The sequence below is a fragment of the Phoxinus phoxinus genome, assembly GCF_949152265.1.
Source record: "Phoxinus phoxinus genome assembly, chromosome: 10".
Taxonomy (NCBI): domain Eukaryota; kingdom Metazoa; phylum Chordata; class Actinopteri; order Cypriniformes; family Leuciscidae; genus Phoxinus; species Phoxinus phoxinus.
The window spans coordinates 26084356-26100997 of record NC_136885.1 but is presented as its reverse complement, the minus strand read 5'-3'; the positions used below and the strand labels follow the sequence as shown (position 1 = coordinate 26100997).

The following is a 16642-nucleotide window of genomic DNA, read 5'->3' as shown; positions in this document are numbered from 1 at the left end:
TTATACTTGTATGATTATTTCTCAGTGCAACGTTATTTTAGAAGGTTCATTTTTGCATGGACACATTTGAGTTAAAATCTAACTTCATTAAATAGCTAGTGACTTTTGTACCCCCGATCCGATCCAATAAATATTGAGTAATATGTATTGAGTTATATTGAATATCTGCCCATACCAAGTAACCGATACTTGTATTTTCCTAGCTTGGTGCAAACTTAGTTATTAACTTAGTCTGTCAGTTATTAAAGTTATTAAAATCAACCCAAGTATATTGTGAGATCATTTCTCAGGGGCTCAAATGTAAAAAAGAGGCATCATTACTACAGATCCAATATAACAATATATATATACTGTATAGGCCTATGAAAACAGTGTGGTCACAATTATAAATATGGGAACTGTTATAAACTTCTTTTTATGTATGTACAATGTATGCTACAGTATGTACAAGCAGAATAACCAAAATAAAAAAATATGGAGATATAAGGTTTCGACAACACCATCTGATGGCATGATAAAAATAAACAGCAAACAAATGACTTTCGGTTCATTACAAAAGTGCGCATCAAATATGCTAAACACTGGAGGTACTTATTTTGAATAAGTAATTACTGCTAAAAAAAATCTTTATAGTATGAATGTAATCCGGACGTATATAGGCTACTACACTCGCCATGCTGTCATTATCACGTGACCTACCAGCATCAGTTACGTTGCTTCACTGCTATTCACTAATCTTCTTCCGTGGGCCGTGGCCTCATGAGAGAGTATAGTGTCCATATATGCACACTCTCGAATCTCGCTGGAAGTGGTCTTTTATGAGTACTGTGAATTTATATTGTCTTATGACTTTTTAATATAGTCAAAATTATTTTTTATTATATTCTAATTTATGATAGGGTTAGGGATAAGCAACTGTAGGGTTACTTTTTTTTAGTGTTTTATTTTCTTGTTTGAATTGAAAGGGATAATTCACACACACACAAAACTTTCATTACTTACCCTCAAGTTATTCCAATTTCTTCTGCTAAATACAAAATAAGATATTTAAAAGAATTTGGCTAACCAAATAGTTGATGGGCCCCAGAGCTTTCCATAGTATGAAAAAAATAAAATAAATACTATGAAAGTCAATAGGGACCAGCGACTGTTTCTGCCATTTTTCAAAATACCATATTGTGTTCCACAGAAGAAAGAAACTCATACAGGTTTAGAACAACTGGAGGGTGAGTAAATGATGACATAATTTTCATATTTGGGTGAACTATTACTTTAAATTCAAAGTAGTCTAAAAAGCATACTATACTCATTGGTGCAGGTTAAGCTTTGACAACACTTAAAAAAATCAACATAAGTTTTCTCTTTTAGTGGGTTGCACTGTATTTATGTTTTTACAGGGCAGAAAAGCCAACTCCTCGTCAACATGATTCAGCCTGGCTGACCTCTGAACATCACTCCCACACTTCCTCTGTCATCCCAGCTTTCCTGCCTCTCATTGCTCGGATCCCTGTGTATCCCATCAGGAAGTTAATCAGGGATGTTTAAGATGAATAAGATACCCGGAATCAGTCTATAGTATTCTGAACTGGTCACGGTAAGAAAGATATTTTATGAGTCCTGAAGATGAAAGCCTTTTTCTGTCCACCACAATTCTGATGCAAGAATGGCATGTTAAAATGAAATGACACAATTCTGTTTCAGATGGATTTCCAGATTATAGCTTTGTAGAGCTATTTTATTTTATAGAATTTGTATTATTATTATTATTTTATTATGTTTTTGCAGCGCTAAAAGCAAAGTGACAGCTAAGAATCAGCATGTCTGAATATTAAGCACTGGGCCTGACAAGCAGGCCTTTGTCTTCAGTAAAGGTTGAAAGAAAGAGGGGGCGAGAAAACAACAGAAGCCGAGTAGAAGAACAAACCGTTCTTTATAGAGCATATTAAATCTAAGAAAGATATGAAGTGTGAGATAGAGCCCTCGTATCATGTGACATGCTTAAGACTGTCAACAGAAGATCTTGGCCTTGTTGGAATGGGATCAGAGCTTAGATGTTGTGTGTCAAGCCTTGCACTCTTCTCACTTTTCTAAAGAGGTCTGATGGGAAGATGTGACTCATCATAGCCAACATTTCCACAAGAAAGAGAATAACAATCCACAACTAAAAATATATGTGCATGTTAAAAAAATAAGACGAGCAGGTGAGATCCTTGGTTTGTAGGTGACACAATTAATGTTTTTAAGTAAAATACAGAGGCTGTTTTACATAAGTGTTGTGATGTTAAATAGCTGAAAAGGATTGTGCGACATTCACTTTGCAAAAACATTATTGTTCAACGTTGTCTTGGACAACACTGCCATCTTGTGGTGGGTGCATGTGTTTTTGCAGAGATCTGTTCTCATTACAGTTTGTCTCAGTTGATTTAGTGCATTTCTTGAATCATCCATCCTTAGGATTTGCAAACCAGTCTGTGCATTTCTCAAAACAATTAGTAGCCCTACAAACAGCACCACACACACTGGATTACCAGCAAACGCCTGTAACTTGCTCAAAATCCTTAGTTTATCTGGTATTTATGTCAATAAAAAGATCAGTGCCATAAAAATGACAAGTCCGTGTGTCATTGTTCACAAACAAGATTCACGTTGTCAATATAAATATAACAGCTTAGCCTACTCTGTCAGTTTTTTGTATATATTTTTTTAGATGGAAACTATCGCACAAGACTGCACTTTATCTGTATGACATAAAATTTCAATAGTACAAATTGTATACTAAATTCTATACTACCTCTTCTTGTGTTTTGCCTCCCTATACCCTTCCACCACACATCCTTACTCCTCCTCTTCTTTCAGGTTTACCCTGTTTGGTGCTCAACAAAAGAAATAATAAAAAATAAAAAATAAATGTTTCATTTAATGACTTAAGCAATACTTGTTTTGAGGGGTAATATTAATCAACAGAGAACCAGTCATACATTTATAATACATTTTGAGCAACATGACTTAAGAAATTAATAATGTAGTAAACAGCAGACAACTGTACATAATCAATTGCATGAATGTACCAAAGCATTTGCAATGTGTTCAAAAGAATGAGAAATTATTTATATGACGTGGACAAGTGAGTATTTTAAAATTATTTTAAAGTTATTTTCTTTCTATATATATATATATATATATATATATATATATATATATATATATATATATATATATATACTAATTCATGTATTTATTTGACTTTTCTAAATATTTAAATATTTATTTTTTGCAATAAAAGCCGTAAAATTATTTCCAGCAGTTTTACTGGAAAAAGATGGAATACAGTGCAAAACATTTTCACAGATGACAATGCTAGTTTTTAAGTTTTATTTTTTACAGAATTATGATTAAACAAATGAATAGGCTGGATAAAATATCATAATTGGCATACATGCCATACTAAAGAGTATGGATTTATTGTATCCATACATTTATTGGAATAAGCTTCTAGACACCGCTGTACTAGATTGCAAACAGCTCACTTTTGCATATTCAGATTCAAATTGTGAAAATTCTGTCATTTTACTCTCTTATATCATTCCAAGTGAATGAGCCAATTTTCATTGTTTGGGTGAACTTTCTCTCAAAGTGATCTGGCATTGTTGTTTTATCACTTCATTTGAAGCTGTGACAGTCACTGTAGCTGTTGATCGAATGGATTACAATAGCTTTTTTGTTCACGATAACAGATTGTTACTCACTTGTAAGTGTGTGCATACGTACACCAAACTGATGTTTTATATTAAAGAGGACTTTTCTGCACAGGAAACACAATGACATGTAGTGGAAGGTAGGACACACTTGTTTATTCACTTAAATACCACATCAACACAGTCATTTCCACACACAATGGTATAGTTTAGGTTAACACAGTCTTGGTTTTGCACTGCAGCAGAACATGAGTGTTAGTTCAGCTCTGTGCAACGGCTCGTGGTCGAGTACAGTCAAAAACTCAATTCAAGTGCTGAACAAAATCAAGAGGTTCTATAAAGTAACTTTCTGAGTGGTCCTTCCTCTTCACTTAAGTGCAATACAAAAGAAACACAATCACTAAAACAAACTCTAAACATGGGCATGTTTAAAATAGAAAAGTCTATTCCGATTCTTTAGGTGTCTTCGAGGTGAGTATATTAGTAGAATTTAAGAAAGAGACATTTCACAGTTTAGCAGAAATCGTTTAGAGTTCCTTAAAATTCCACGTGAGAATTACAGGAATTGAGGCTTTAGGTCAAATCCCGGTCGTGCCAGGAAATGACCTCATCTGTTGTCTTTCTCAGTGACATCAGCGCTTGGCAGCCTCCCTGTTCGCTCTATGTGATTTCAGAGGGTCCATTTATATCCTAAACACAGGCTGGTACAACAGTAAAAACAACATATTCTGTTTACTTTTTCTTCTGTAAAAATGAATATTCTAAAATAATTTCTTATTTATATCATTATGGTTTTTCAATAAATAAAGCACCCACCATGTGATAGTTTTCTGAGATATTTGCCTTGTAAATCACCATTTTGAGCCAACTGACAACGTCCCAGACTTCGACAACATCATCAATCTGTGACATTGTTGTCTGCTGGTATATTATAATGGCTTAGGGGCCGTTCACACAGAATACGTTATTCCATTCCACTGCGCTACTTTTCCATTGTCGGACGTGTATGACTGGTCCGCTCGGATCTTTTGCAGTGTCTCTCGCATGACTAGGCCTGTTATTCTAAAAACGTGGGGCTCAAGTTAAAATAAGTTCAACTTCAACCCTAAGTACTGCTCAAAATAGAACACATTTTTGCATTTCATTGCACTTTTCCATTACTTTTCTATGTAAACATGCACTAGACGTTGCACTTCCGTCTTTTACAGCATGAGCGCTGTTTTTAGAATGCTGTGTGTCAAGTTAAAATAATGCAGGGTTTTTTCATCCCATTGCCCTGCGTCTCGCGTTTTAAACACAAATTATTTAAAAAATTTTGGTAAACAAGCGATAGACTAATGTCTTTGTCCGTTCTACTTGTGTATCGCGTCTTTTCCAGTATAGGCCTCAACACAGCATTTTAAAAGCGCAGCGTTCAAGTTCAAGTAAAAAAAAGTCACATTTTCGATTTCACTACCCTGTAACTTACGTTTGCTTTTCACTTTGCTGCTTTTATATTGTTGTTCTATGTAAATATGCGCTAGATGGACACATTTAACCTTTGCACTAGTCTTTTGCAGTGCCTCGTGTGTGCATGACACGACATTTTTAAAAAGTAGCACTAAAATAAGTTTAACTTTTAAAAAAAGCATCCCTAGACCTTGCTTTTTTTATTACATTACAAAAACATGGTCTGTGTGAATGGCCCATTTTTCTGCCATATGTGTTCCAGGTTGAAAAAATAAATGCTGGTCACCGTTTATTAGATTTTTTTACTACAGTATATCTCAAACGGCTCATACCATAGCAACAATTTGTTTTATCTGGGACCGGAAATGCAGCAACAGTCTAGTGACAATATTGATCTCAGGTGAATATGGATCACTTCAATGGTAAAGTAGATTATCTTTCTACTTTCTATCTGATGGATCTGTGTTATGGACAAGGTCTGAAACTAGGGAAGATACACAAGATGTATTTCACGGTCATTAAAAGGCCAGACAGGTTCAGACTAAAACGAAGTCTTCATATCCTTTCTCATCAATAGCCATTTCACATAGGTATACATATACATTCAAAAACGCACACACACACGACAAGCACCTGTATGCATACTCACACAAGGAGGCATGCATGTAGTCAGGCACATTAGAATATACATTTAACACATATTAGTTCTGATGCTCAGACTGTTCTTGTAAATAAAGTGCAGAACTTCTAATAGAAAAATCCATGTATGCACAGAACACACAAGGCATTCATATCAGGGTATGAGTAAAGGTAAAGGCCATAGTTATAGCCCTTGTGTACAAAAGGAGCATCTTCATGACAAAAGGACATCATAGAATTGAAGGACATAAGTCATTGTTTCTCAAAAGCCTCTTTGGCTGTGAAAGTTTACTCAAAAATGAACATTCTGCCATCATTTACAATGAAAGTCCATGTAATCCAATGTTATTTTGGGACCCCATTGACCTTCATTGCTTGAACAAAAAACTGTTGGAGGATTCTTCAAAATGTATTACAGGTTTGGAACAACATGAGGGTGAGTAAATGATGGATTTTCATTTTTGTGTGAACTGTCTATTGTAACATATTATGCATAAAAAGTGTAATTGAGCAACTTTCTACTAATTTTGAGAATCATAAAGTCACACAGTATTTCATTTTTTGTGTCAAATTAATAATCAGCCAGGGTTGCATTGAAATCCTTCAATTTGACTATACAAGTGAGTGATATGAGTATGGTAACCCATACTTGGAATATGTCCTCTGCATTTAACCCATCCAAGTGAATGAAGACACATTAGGAGTAGCGAGTAGCGAACACACACACAAACACATTGAGAATCAAACCCACAACCTTCAGGTTACCTTCTGACTCTCTAACCATTAGGCCACGACTGCCCTAGTCCAACATTGCTTGCACTCTACCACTGAGCTACAACCCCTATACTTCAATCCAGTGACATCACACCCTGCCTACTGTCTTTTCCATAGCATCCGGCATTTTAGCCCTTTTCACTGGCTAGACATCTAAAAGGCAGGGAAGTGTGCACTGGGAGTGCAAAACCAATCGATTGCAATTCGCAGGTATTTCTAAACTAACCTCAACATGGCACTGGATGGGTTAGACGCACTGTAAGGCAAGTCAGAAGTTAATTTGACATTGCATTGCTCTGTTGAAATAAGTGAAGCCCAAACCGAGAATTGTTGTTTAAAATCTAAAAAGCACTGTAGAGGGGGGAATTTGATCTGATTAATTAAAAAGAAACGGGTTAAAAATCAGTCATCTTTCAGTAAGGTATTCCTTATGGAGTTTGTAACATTTCTGTCATGGTTTAAGACCTGTGCATTTAACTGACATCCAAATGAGGTTAATCTGAGCTCCACATTTTGATAATTGCACTGGTCTAAAGGCATGGGAACTTTATTTAATCACATTTTAATTTCCCATGTGTATTCTTGTAACAGTAGCATGTGGCACTAGCAAAGCCAAGGTAATGGGTTTGATTTACAGGGAATGCAGGGGGGGGGGTACTTTGAATGCAATATAATATGTCTGGCAAATGTGTAAATGACATGTGAGTAACAAATAATGAAGAGCAGCACACTACACCAAAATGAGGTTGGATTTAGAGGCACAATGCAAGTATGAACATATCCAGTTATGGTCTACATAAACTATTCAGTCTGCAAGCTAACCTGTCAGCAAAATGCTGACATTCCCTCACAGAACTCACGTAAACTGGGTTTATTAGGTTGGAATGGCACTCATCAAACATATCCGCTTAGGAACTGAGCACATTCCATGCATCGTTTTAGAGCCATTCTCGATGAGTAATGATGTTTTAAAGCATGTCACCAGTTTGGTACACAGAAAGCAGTTGGTTCAAAATGCACTGGCAGGCCACATAATAAAACCATTAACAGCAAATATGGGATAAACTGAAAAATAATAAAAAGGTCCTTCATTGTTAGTTGCTTCAGTTGTTGTAGACCAGTGCAATCCCTCCTACATGTGCAAGCAAGGTCCCTGCCATGACATCTACTCCTGCTTCTCTTCTAGATACGCCTTCACCCGTTTGCGCACATAGAACGCAGTGAGAGCGCTGCAACATGCTGTGAAGATAAAAAGAGCCACTGCATCATGAGCCAAGTCACCATGAAGACGTTCGTAGAGAGGTCTCCTCTCACTGTAATCTATTCGCACAGCTTCGATCTGCACTAGAGTGCAGAGCACAAGGAACACGTGGAAGATCTGATGGCCCTGTCCGATGAAGTCGCAACATCCCGGGAGCCAGCGCTCAGGATGGGGGTACGAGAAGAAGTAGGCGCTGATCAGAAAGAAGAGGACCTGATAGCAGTGGTAGACCACCACCTGGTCAGCACAGCCTTGTTCGGAGCTGTAGCATTTATAGATGCGATGGAACACCGGACTGATGTCTAAACAGTAGGCCAGGCCCGAGGGCACCACCTGGAATAGCTTGTGAACGAACTTGGGCAAACTTGGGCTGGCGTACTTGCCGTAGCAGCAGCCCGTACAGGACAGCCAGGCCAGGAAGGCTGCAGCTGGCAAGAAAAAGCTTCGCACTTGAGCGTGCCATTCTTCTTCGACAACGTAATAGAAGTGGGCCAGGGCGCTGCCATACTGGTAAACGGCTACGCCCACATAGTCCAAAAAATAAAAGGTGTAATGGGAGAGCTCAGACTTGGCTGAGAGTAGGTGGGCCAGCGCACTGCAGCCCAGGTAGGTGAACGCGGCTAGGAGCAAGATGAACATCGGCTGGGCGTGCGGGTCTCTCAGGAAATCCACAGTTTCAGACAGCTCCTGAAACTTGACTAAGATAATGAGGGAGGCCAGCAGGTGTGTCCACACATTTACAGACTCATTATGCCTCTGAAACAGAGTGAGGAAGTAGTAGCGCCAGTTCTGGTCAGGCGGCCGGTAGCCCGTGAATATGTGTGACTCGCGGAAAACCCACGGCACATCGCTCACCATCACAGTACAAGGCAGTTTAGGGAAGGCTGACTCCAGGAAACGTGGGATCTGGCGAAGTTGCTGTGCATTGATGAACAGCCGCCCAATCTGCTCCATCACAACGGTCGCCATAGTGAGGAAAAATTAAGCGGCCGTCTAGCGTGAAATCTGTTTGGGGAAAAGTATTAAACAGTTAAATATTACCCTTGCATTCTTTGGCAAGTTCACAAGGGAAACAATCTAAACACAATGCTTTTTTACACTCTTACCACTTTAATTTGTCTACCAAGAGTTTGAATATATGCATCACATATGAGTCATAAAAATGTACACTACAGCTCAGATGTTATTGTATAACATTCTGTGGAGGAAATTATGGTCATGGAAATTATGTCATGCTGAGGACAAATACATTTTATTTTATATTTAATTTTTTGTTTAATTTAACAAAATTAAAGATTGTTTGTATTACTCACAATATAAACTTTGGCTCACAATAACTTTAAATGACTCCATTTAGATTATCAAAGTTGTAGACATTTTCATAGGTTAACATTTAAAAGTCTGAGCTGGATAAAACTATTTTACAAAATACACATTTGAAAAATAAATCATGAAGACATAGTAAAAAGTTTCCAACACATTTTAATGTGAATTTCAACAAAAAGAAATAAGATGAACACTGTTCATTTAATATAAAATTATAATAAAATATAAAACTACTAAGACATAAAAGTAGGCTACCTGAAGTTGCAGAACCCTTATGTTTTTAAAGGTTTGCGTTTTAAAAACGTTTTAATTGGTATGTTTTTAAGATTGTGGCCTATAATTTTTATTGGTTACGTTTTTTCCAATCTATTTGAATGCAAACCACAATCTAACGATCCATGCAAATTGATAGTATTAAAATGAAATATCAGGATAATTACAATTTTATTTTATCAAAAACGTTACCGAATTTATCTATCTTTACTATCTTTTTTGGTAACAAAAACTGGTTCATCCTGAAAATGAAGGTAACGTGATGTAAAACGAGGCGTTTCTTCTCACCGCTTACGTAACATCAGCTCGCTGCGTAAAGCTCCTCGTGCACATTAAATAATAAGGACGAAACTGATCAAACGAAATCATCGATCTAGAAAACAAATAGTCTGGGAAAATAATGATTTTAAAATTTTCGAATCTGATAAAAATACGTAATAGAAGGGGGGAAGCTGTGGACAATTTTAGTGATGGCATCCCAAAAGGCAGACAAGACACCCTTCCTACACCCGCAAGCTGTCTCGTAAAATCCATCTCGAAAAAGAAACGTGAGACGCCGGAAGCGCAACAATGATATGTCTTGACGAAATGCAACGTCTACAGGTGCAAGCAACCCAACACGTTTTCTTCCTTACCTCATGTAACGTTACTGTACATGTTTTAACAAAGCATGACGATAATCTATTTTGAGCTATGATAATTCATTCTCCCCGTTTGTACACCTTAACGGTTCAACACAAAGGCTATGTATGTTTATTTATACTTTATCTAAAATAATATATAGTGCATAGGGTGGATATAATTTTCATCTTTCATTTAGCCTAAGCTTAAACAAATGATTGGTAAATGAACTGGTTTACCTTTTAGGAGGACAATCCCCTCAGTCAGAGAACTGCATTTAACAGCGCCTTCATATGCGTCTTGAGGAAGCGAAATAAAACAAAGAAAATTTCATAATGAAAAATTACGTAAAAATGTGTTGAGCGGGAGAGGCTCCTGTCAGCTCCCTGCAGTACCGCTGTCAGATGGACGAAATCTAAAGATTCCTGATGGGCATGTAAACTGTCCAATCAGAAAGACCGAAGAGCATTGTCCCCGCCTTCGTCTAGAGTAACTCGCCAATAGGAAACACCCTTGAAAGGTGGCAACACCCTGTCAAATGTATGGGCTCTTCTCTTGGGCTGTGAAATGTGAAACTACCCTCTTTTTATTAATACCGCCTACATGCCCTCTTTAATAAAAGCGGCGATGTGAGAGCCACTGAGGTATCACACCGGCAAAAGATGTGTGTATATATTATGGGATATATTTTATAAATTGCACATATATCACATATGTGCCCATATATTTGTGCTACTGTATGTGTAAAGTAGCAAATTCCCCTACATTCAGAGTTAACAGCACATATTTGACAAAAGCCACATGTATTAAACACATTTTATTGTCCTGTAATTGCTATTAATTAAATTAAAGGTCATTTTAATTGTACACATTGTCTTATATGTACTGTACACATTGTGAATGTACTGTTTTCTCTTCTTGTGCTAAAGTTAAACTATGTGAAGGCTTATCTCATCACCCACACAGGCACTCTGGCTGACAATGTGTCCTTGTCATACTCTGTTCACAGTGGAAACAAAGATCCACATTGTGAATTTAGTCACAGGAAGGCAAAATATTTGTCAGTCAAGTGATAATAGCATAGCTCAATGCAATTTGCAGTATTGTACCAGCATAAAGTTGTCAAAGAGGCAGAATAAAAATGATTCAAGACTTCCTGTTGTAAATGTAATTGTCATATTGATAGGCTTTTCTGTCTACAGTACTGTAGTGACTGAATAATTCAGGCTGGGTCATAACAATATGTGGATGACTTCATAAACCTTCCTATGACACAGACAAGCACATGATTTCATTTTAATTTTATTCAATTAAAAAACATGTATTCAAACAACATATAACTGGGCATGATCTATTTTATTATTATTCTTTTTTATTGATCTACTAAGGGAGTTTAGAATTTGGAAATATGGTATAATTCATTTTTAGAAAAGATTGATGCACTACTTCTTAACACATCATAACGTGACAGCATGTGGACAACAAGCCATTCATCATTGCAAAGCAATACATTTTCATGCACGTAACTCTATTTTGGCAAAAAAGGATAAATCCATAATAGGTGATTATGTCAATGTTTTTTTTTTCTGAAATCATTTTGAGATCTTTCACAAAAACCCTTTCCAATACCTGTTTGACAAACTCAAACCACTAGATGCCAGTATAGTTCAAATACAGTCTCAAGCAACGTATTTTATTCGATTTGCTGGTAACACTATAAGGTTTCATTTGTTAACATTAATGTATTAACTGACCATGAACTAACATGAGCAATACATTATTTACTGTATTGTTCATCTTTGTTAACATTAGTTAACAGCTACATTGTTTGTTCATGTTATTTCAGTACATTACCAAATACAACTTTTGATTTTAATAATGTATTAGTAAATGTTGACATTAACATTAACAAATGTTATTAAATGCTGTAGAAGTGCCATTCATGATAACTAATGAAACCTTATTGTAAAGTTTTTTTTAACTCGCACCTTTCCAAGTACTTGCATTTTATTTTTTCATTAGCGCATATTAGGTATGAATTACTACAAGTATGATCTAGTAAAGGAAATGCTTGAGGATAATGTTTAGTATTAACACTAAAAATATCATGCAGATTATAAAGAGTACATCAATAAGTGTCCCAAAAGATTAAATTATTATTTTGGCAAAATCTTTTTTTCTATATAGAATTACAGAAACTGCCATTCATGCCCATAATGTACAAATGTTAAGAAGTTATTTTACTCCACATTACACTCTGTCTGACTGCAGATCAACAAAGAGGCAGTGGCAAAACTGGTACCATAACAAACAACTGTGCAACTTTATTAAGCTCAAAGGATGGCAGTACTGACATACAAGGGAACAGGTGCACAATGCAATATACCAAGTATATATTAGACCTATGCATAACACAGGCATGCATCCCTATCAGTAAAACACTGCTCATTTTAAATGCTATAGAGCTGCAACTAGACAAATCTACAGGTTAGAGGGGATGATGAAAGACACAACTGAATACACACAGTGATGAAATGTTGTGCACCAGCTTTCCCCCAAAACCCCTTAATAAAAAAGTGGCAAGTACATGGATCCAAACATGGAAAACAGGCCATTTAATGGAACAAAAAATAAATCTTTGGATACATTAAAAAACCCAACACTATACCCTAAATGAAAAGGAAAATGAGAGAGGAAACTTAGTTTTCATCCTCGCCCCCCTCTTTTGTTTCTTTGTTCTTTCGTACCTCTTCAAGCTTCTTGTCCTAAAATAAAGAAACAAATGTCCATTAAAATAATGTATTATTCAATAGAACTAAAGTTTTATGGAGTAATACACAATGCATACTGTATGTATTCATCTATACACACACACACACCTTCTCTTTGAATTTCTCGTTCATAGCTGCCATGCGTGCTGTGCGGTTTTCTTTGTTGGCTTCCATTTTCTGGTTAAGCTTCTCCTCTGCCATCTTGCTGAAGTTGTTGTTCTCCTCCATTGCTTTCTGAAGGACCTCCTTCTCATGCTCTCGTTTCTCAGCCAAATGCTTCAGGACCTCTGCCTCATGGTTCTAACATGGGGAACAAATGAAGAAGAAGAAAATGAGGAACAGAATGCAGGATCAGTATGCAATTCATTGCTAAACAACCACTTACCTTGCGTCTCTCCTCTGCTGCATCCAGCTTTTTCTGGATCTCATCCAGAGATACCTCCTTCTTCTTGGGGGTAGAAAGTGGGAATTCTCCCTTGGCATCTGGAGCCGTGGGACTCAGGATGACTTCAAAAGCCTGTCCTGAGGCACGCTTGTCCAGTTCCTTAACCTGAAAGTCTATGAACGGTACAGTGTTGCATTTAATAAGCCACGCTCCATTTTCTTTGCCGAATGACTTCATTTAGATTATGGTTATAGTGAAGCATATTGATGTAGAAATCAAATCTTACCTCCAGAGGACGCCATTGCACTTCTAACCTCGAAGGTTTCACACACCTGCCAAATGAAAGTCATAATAATATCAGATATAATAACATAAACGTTTTGCTACTAACATTGATGCAACTTATGCGTACACAATCTTTTCTCTTAATCATCTGTATTCTGTCACATATTGTAAACAAGTATTAACATTCATATATTGTAAACAAGCCTGAGCTATACATCTTCAAGGTAAGCTATTCATGAAAAATCCATTTGAGTGGAATCAGTCTCTGCTGTGATATATACAAGAAGAAAAAAAACATATAAATAACTATAAATAGCACACTTTAGGGAGTGGCGTCGCCACAATAGTCATGCATAATTTACTAAGTGAATGATATTAATGGAAGGAAACAAGTAATACAAAACTCTTGTTAAAAATGCAAAATGCCCTGCCTATTAAATGGCAATATATCCTTCTTTTTGCTGGAAGCCAAGAAAAGGACGAGTCGCTGCCAGCACAATAACCACCGGATCCATCTATTCAGACGTGCTGTCATCATCATCCAATTTCACGATAAAAGTGCAATTATAATCTGCAATACAGGGTGTCCACTCGGTTGAAATGTGGAGAAAACAAATCATTTATTTCTGTAATGTAATGTGATCGAACTGGTCATTGAGAGAGACAAAGGGGATATTGTGTGAGAAACGAACAAAGACAAACAGGGTAGTGATCCTCGAGCTAGTTCGTTGTACAAATTCGTCGCATATTAAAGCATTAGACAAACTTGACATCTTAAATATGACCTGACAACAAATCATCACTCGATGGCTGAAAATAAACATCCAGCACTGCTAACTGTTAGTGCTTATCCGATGGGATGCAGGATCTCATCTGGAGACAATAGATGGCCGAGATACACCCTGAACCCCCATTTTAACATCGTGCAAAAATCCATTATATTACATAGTATACCACATTAAATAACAATGATGATAGCCTAATAATGTTCAAGGAACATGTTAATATTGAATTCAACCTTTAGAAATAATGATACGAATGTAGCTATGACACGTTTCCAGCAAACAAGATCACACCCAAATCTCTCTCATTTCACACCAGACACTAACGTTACTGCACTGCCCACTGAAAATAATAATAATCTCAGTGCTGACATGCAAAATGCATATTGATATAATTTATGTTCATTGATCGATGTTATTGGTGCATGCGAAGTTAAATAAAAGCATTTGTCCGGATTGGTTGGTGAATACACAAACAACGAAGACAAAAGACGTCGAGACCCTTAGATCACCTGTCACGTATTTTGGACTAACGTTAACGTTATATGGCGGGCTTGTTGTTAAAATTTAGGGTAAACTAAAAAACGGTTCAAGTCTGTGCCAGCAACAGCAAAATAAACATTTCAAAATGAACTAATAAAAGCCAGTCGGCTAATGTTGAGCTGCACCTCGACCATTTGCAAAATTCCTCCCGATTAACGTTAATCGACGGTAAACACAAAATCTTAATGGTCGCGCGACGACGAGCAGCTGCGATGGCTTTCTTTGTTACGGTAACGTTAACTATCTAACCATATAGAATATTCTCGATGCTCTTGTATATTATCTACGTCCCCTCCCCAAAGAGTGAAGTAAATAATGGTGTTACTTAAAAAAAAAAGTAAGTTAACCCTGTGAATGTTTACAGTTTTGATAATTTCATTGCCGGTCACGTGAGGAACGGTTGGGATACATTGCAAAAATATTTATATTTGAAAACAAAACGCACACAGCCACACACCTTTAGATGAAGTGGAAATCAGAGCCAGAGTTGACCGCGCGCAGATCCCTCTCTGCCTCAGCATCAACCGTTCGCGCAAAAAGAGGACCAAAATGTGTTACGTCATATTTTGATGTGACCAATGACTGTCGAGTAGAGAGTTCTGGGATATGTAGTAGGCCTACGCTATTATTTTAACTGCGTAATAAGATCGTAGTCCTAATTTACATTTAAATGATTGATATGATGACATATGACCGCCATCTTCACATTTACACATAGGCTATAATGCTTGTTTTTGAACAGAAGAAGTCATAAATTAAATGGTCATTGTGAATCACTGGTAGGCCTAGCTATGTAGCTTAATTTGGAGGAATAAAATATGACAACTTGAGACTAGCAAATTTATTTTCCTTAAAAAGTAACTTCAAGGCAATATGAGATGAGACTTTATTATACCTGACCTCACCCATAGTCTTCTTAGTAATGCAGATACAGCCCAATAGATTATTAGAACAAAGCAGCAACATGTGACCTACTTTACAAATTGTTTTTAGAGCAATGCAATCTGGCAATTAACAGTTCACTTGGCATTAGTGCTTGTTTTGCTTCTGTTCTTTCCGATGCCTCAGTGAATCCTCTGTCATTGCATGAACTTTAGCTAAATGGCAGAGCTGATAGTCTCAGCACTGCGTTTCAAGCTGACTTGTTTTTACTGTCTTGTGGCTGGTGTTTGTTTCTGTGTCACTGAATGGTCTTGGTCTCTGCCTGAGTAAGGCAAATGTTTGGAGTCAGTTACTTCTTGTTTTGACTAAATGCATAAATATTACATTGCAAATAATAACTTAATATGCTCTTATCCAAAGGAAAATAATGGCATGCATTTATTATATGAAATTGTTTGCTCCTCAGTTAAATCTCTCTAATATTTTCCTTGTAGGCCTTGTCTGTCCAAAAGTGCTTGTATCATGCTCTGCCAGTCTCCTCCTGCCCCACCCTGGATCTCATTCATCCTGTATAAGGGGGGAGACATTTAGTAAGCTGCCCAGGGAAAAGGGGGAGCAGATGGTGCTTAGATGCCTCGCCCTGTCTAGGGTCTCTGGTGTCTTACACAAAGACACAAAGAAAGCTGAAAAAAAAAAACGGCCAAGGAAATTTTTGGCCTGGTATTACTGGGGGCAAAGGCTATCATAAAAGCCATTTTCGCATTTAAAATTAAATTTATCAGCAGGTCTTTCAGAGACATACTTGCTACACATGTGTTGCTTATCACACATGTTGCTGCTTGGCATTTTTAAGGAACGCTGAATGCATCATGTAAGTATTTATCAAAACTACATATCCAATATACAAAACAGTCCAACGATGGTCTTTTAGTATACAGTCTAAAATTGTCAATACA

The 16642-nt window shown here is 36.9% G+C and overlaps 2 protein-coding genes across 2 annotated transcripts; both read right to left on the bottom strand.

The window, feature by feature from the left end:
• Positions 1-3830: 3830 nt before the first annotated feature.
• Positions 3831-10437, bottom strand: paqr7b (progestin and adipoQ receptor family member VII, b). The gene is made up of 2 exons (XM_079625090.1): positions 10278-10437; positions 3831-8823 (listed from the first exon to the last, which is right to left on the bottom strand). The coding sequence occupies exon 2, from the start codon at positions 8785-8787 to the stop codon at positions 7723-7725; it is 1065 nt and encodes a 354-aa protein (XP_079481216.1). The 5' UTR covers positions 8788-8823; positions 10278-10437; the 3' UTR covers positions 3831-7722.
• A 1900-nt stretch (positions 10438-12337) lies between these two features.
• Positions 12338-15384, bottom strand: stmn1b (stathmin 1b). Its single transcript, XM_079626342.1, has 5 exons — positions 15262-15384; positions 13481-13526; positions 13195-13367; positions 12918-13109; positions 12338-12803 (listed from the first exon to the last, which is right to left on the bottom strand). Exons 2-5 carry the CDS (start codon positions 13494-13496, stop codon positions 12738-12740), a joined length of 447 nt encoding a protein of 148 aa, XP_079482468.1. The 5' UTR covers positions 13497-13526; positions 15262-15384; the 3' UTR covers positions 12338-12737.
• Between the last annotated feature and the right edge of the window lie 1258 nt (positions 15385-16642).

Bases quoted from the DNA above. Each gene is read 5' to 3' on its own strand.
- paqr7b (XM_079625090.1), bottom strand. From the start codon at position 8,787: ATGGCGACCGTTGTGATGGAGCAGATTGGGCGGCTGTTCATCAATGCA.
- stmn1b (XM_079626342.1), bottom strand. The intron at 13,110-13,194 runs GTAAGTGGTTGT...TCCCCATGTTAG, and splicing joins CAGCAGAGGAGAGACGCAAG to AACCATGAGGCAGAGGTCCT. The intron at 12,804-12,917 runs GTGTGTGTGTGT...TCTTTATTTTAG, and splicing joins ACGAGAAATTCAAAGAGAAG to GACAAGAAGCTTGAAGAGGT.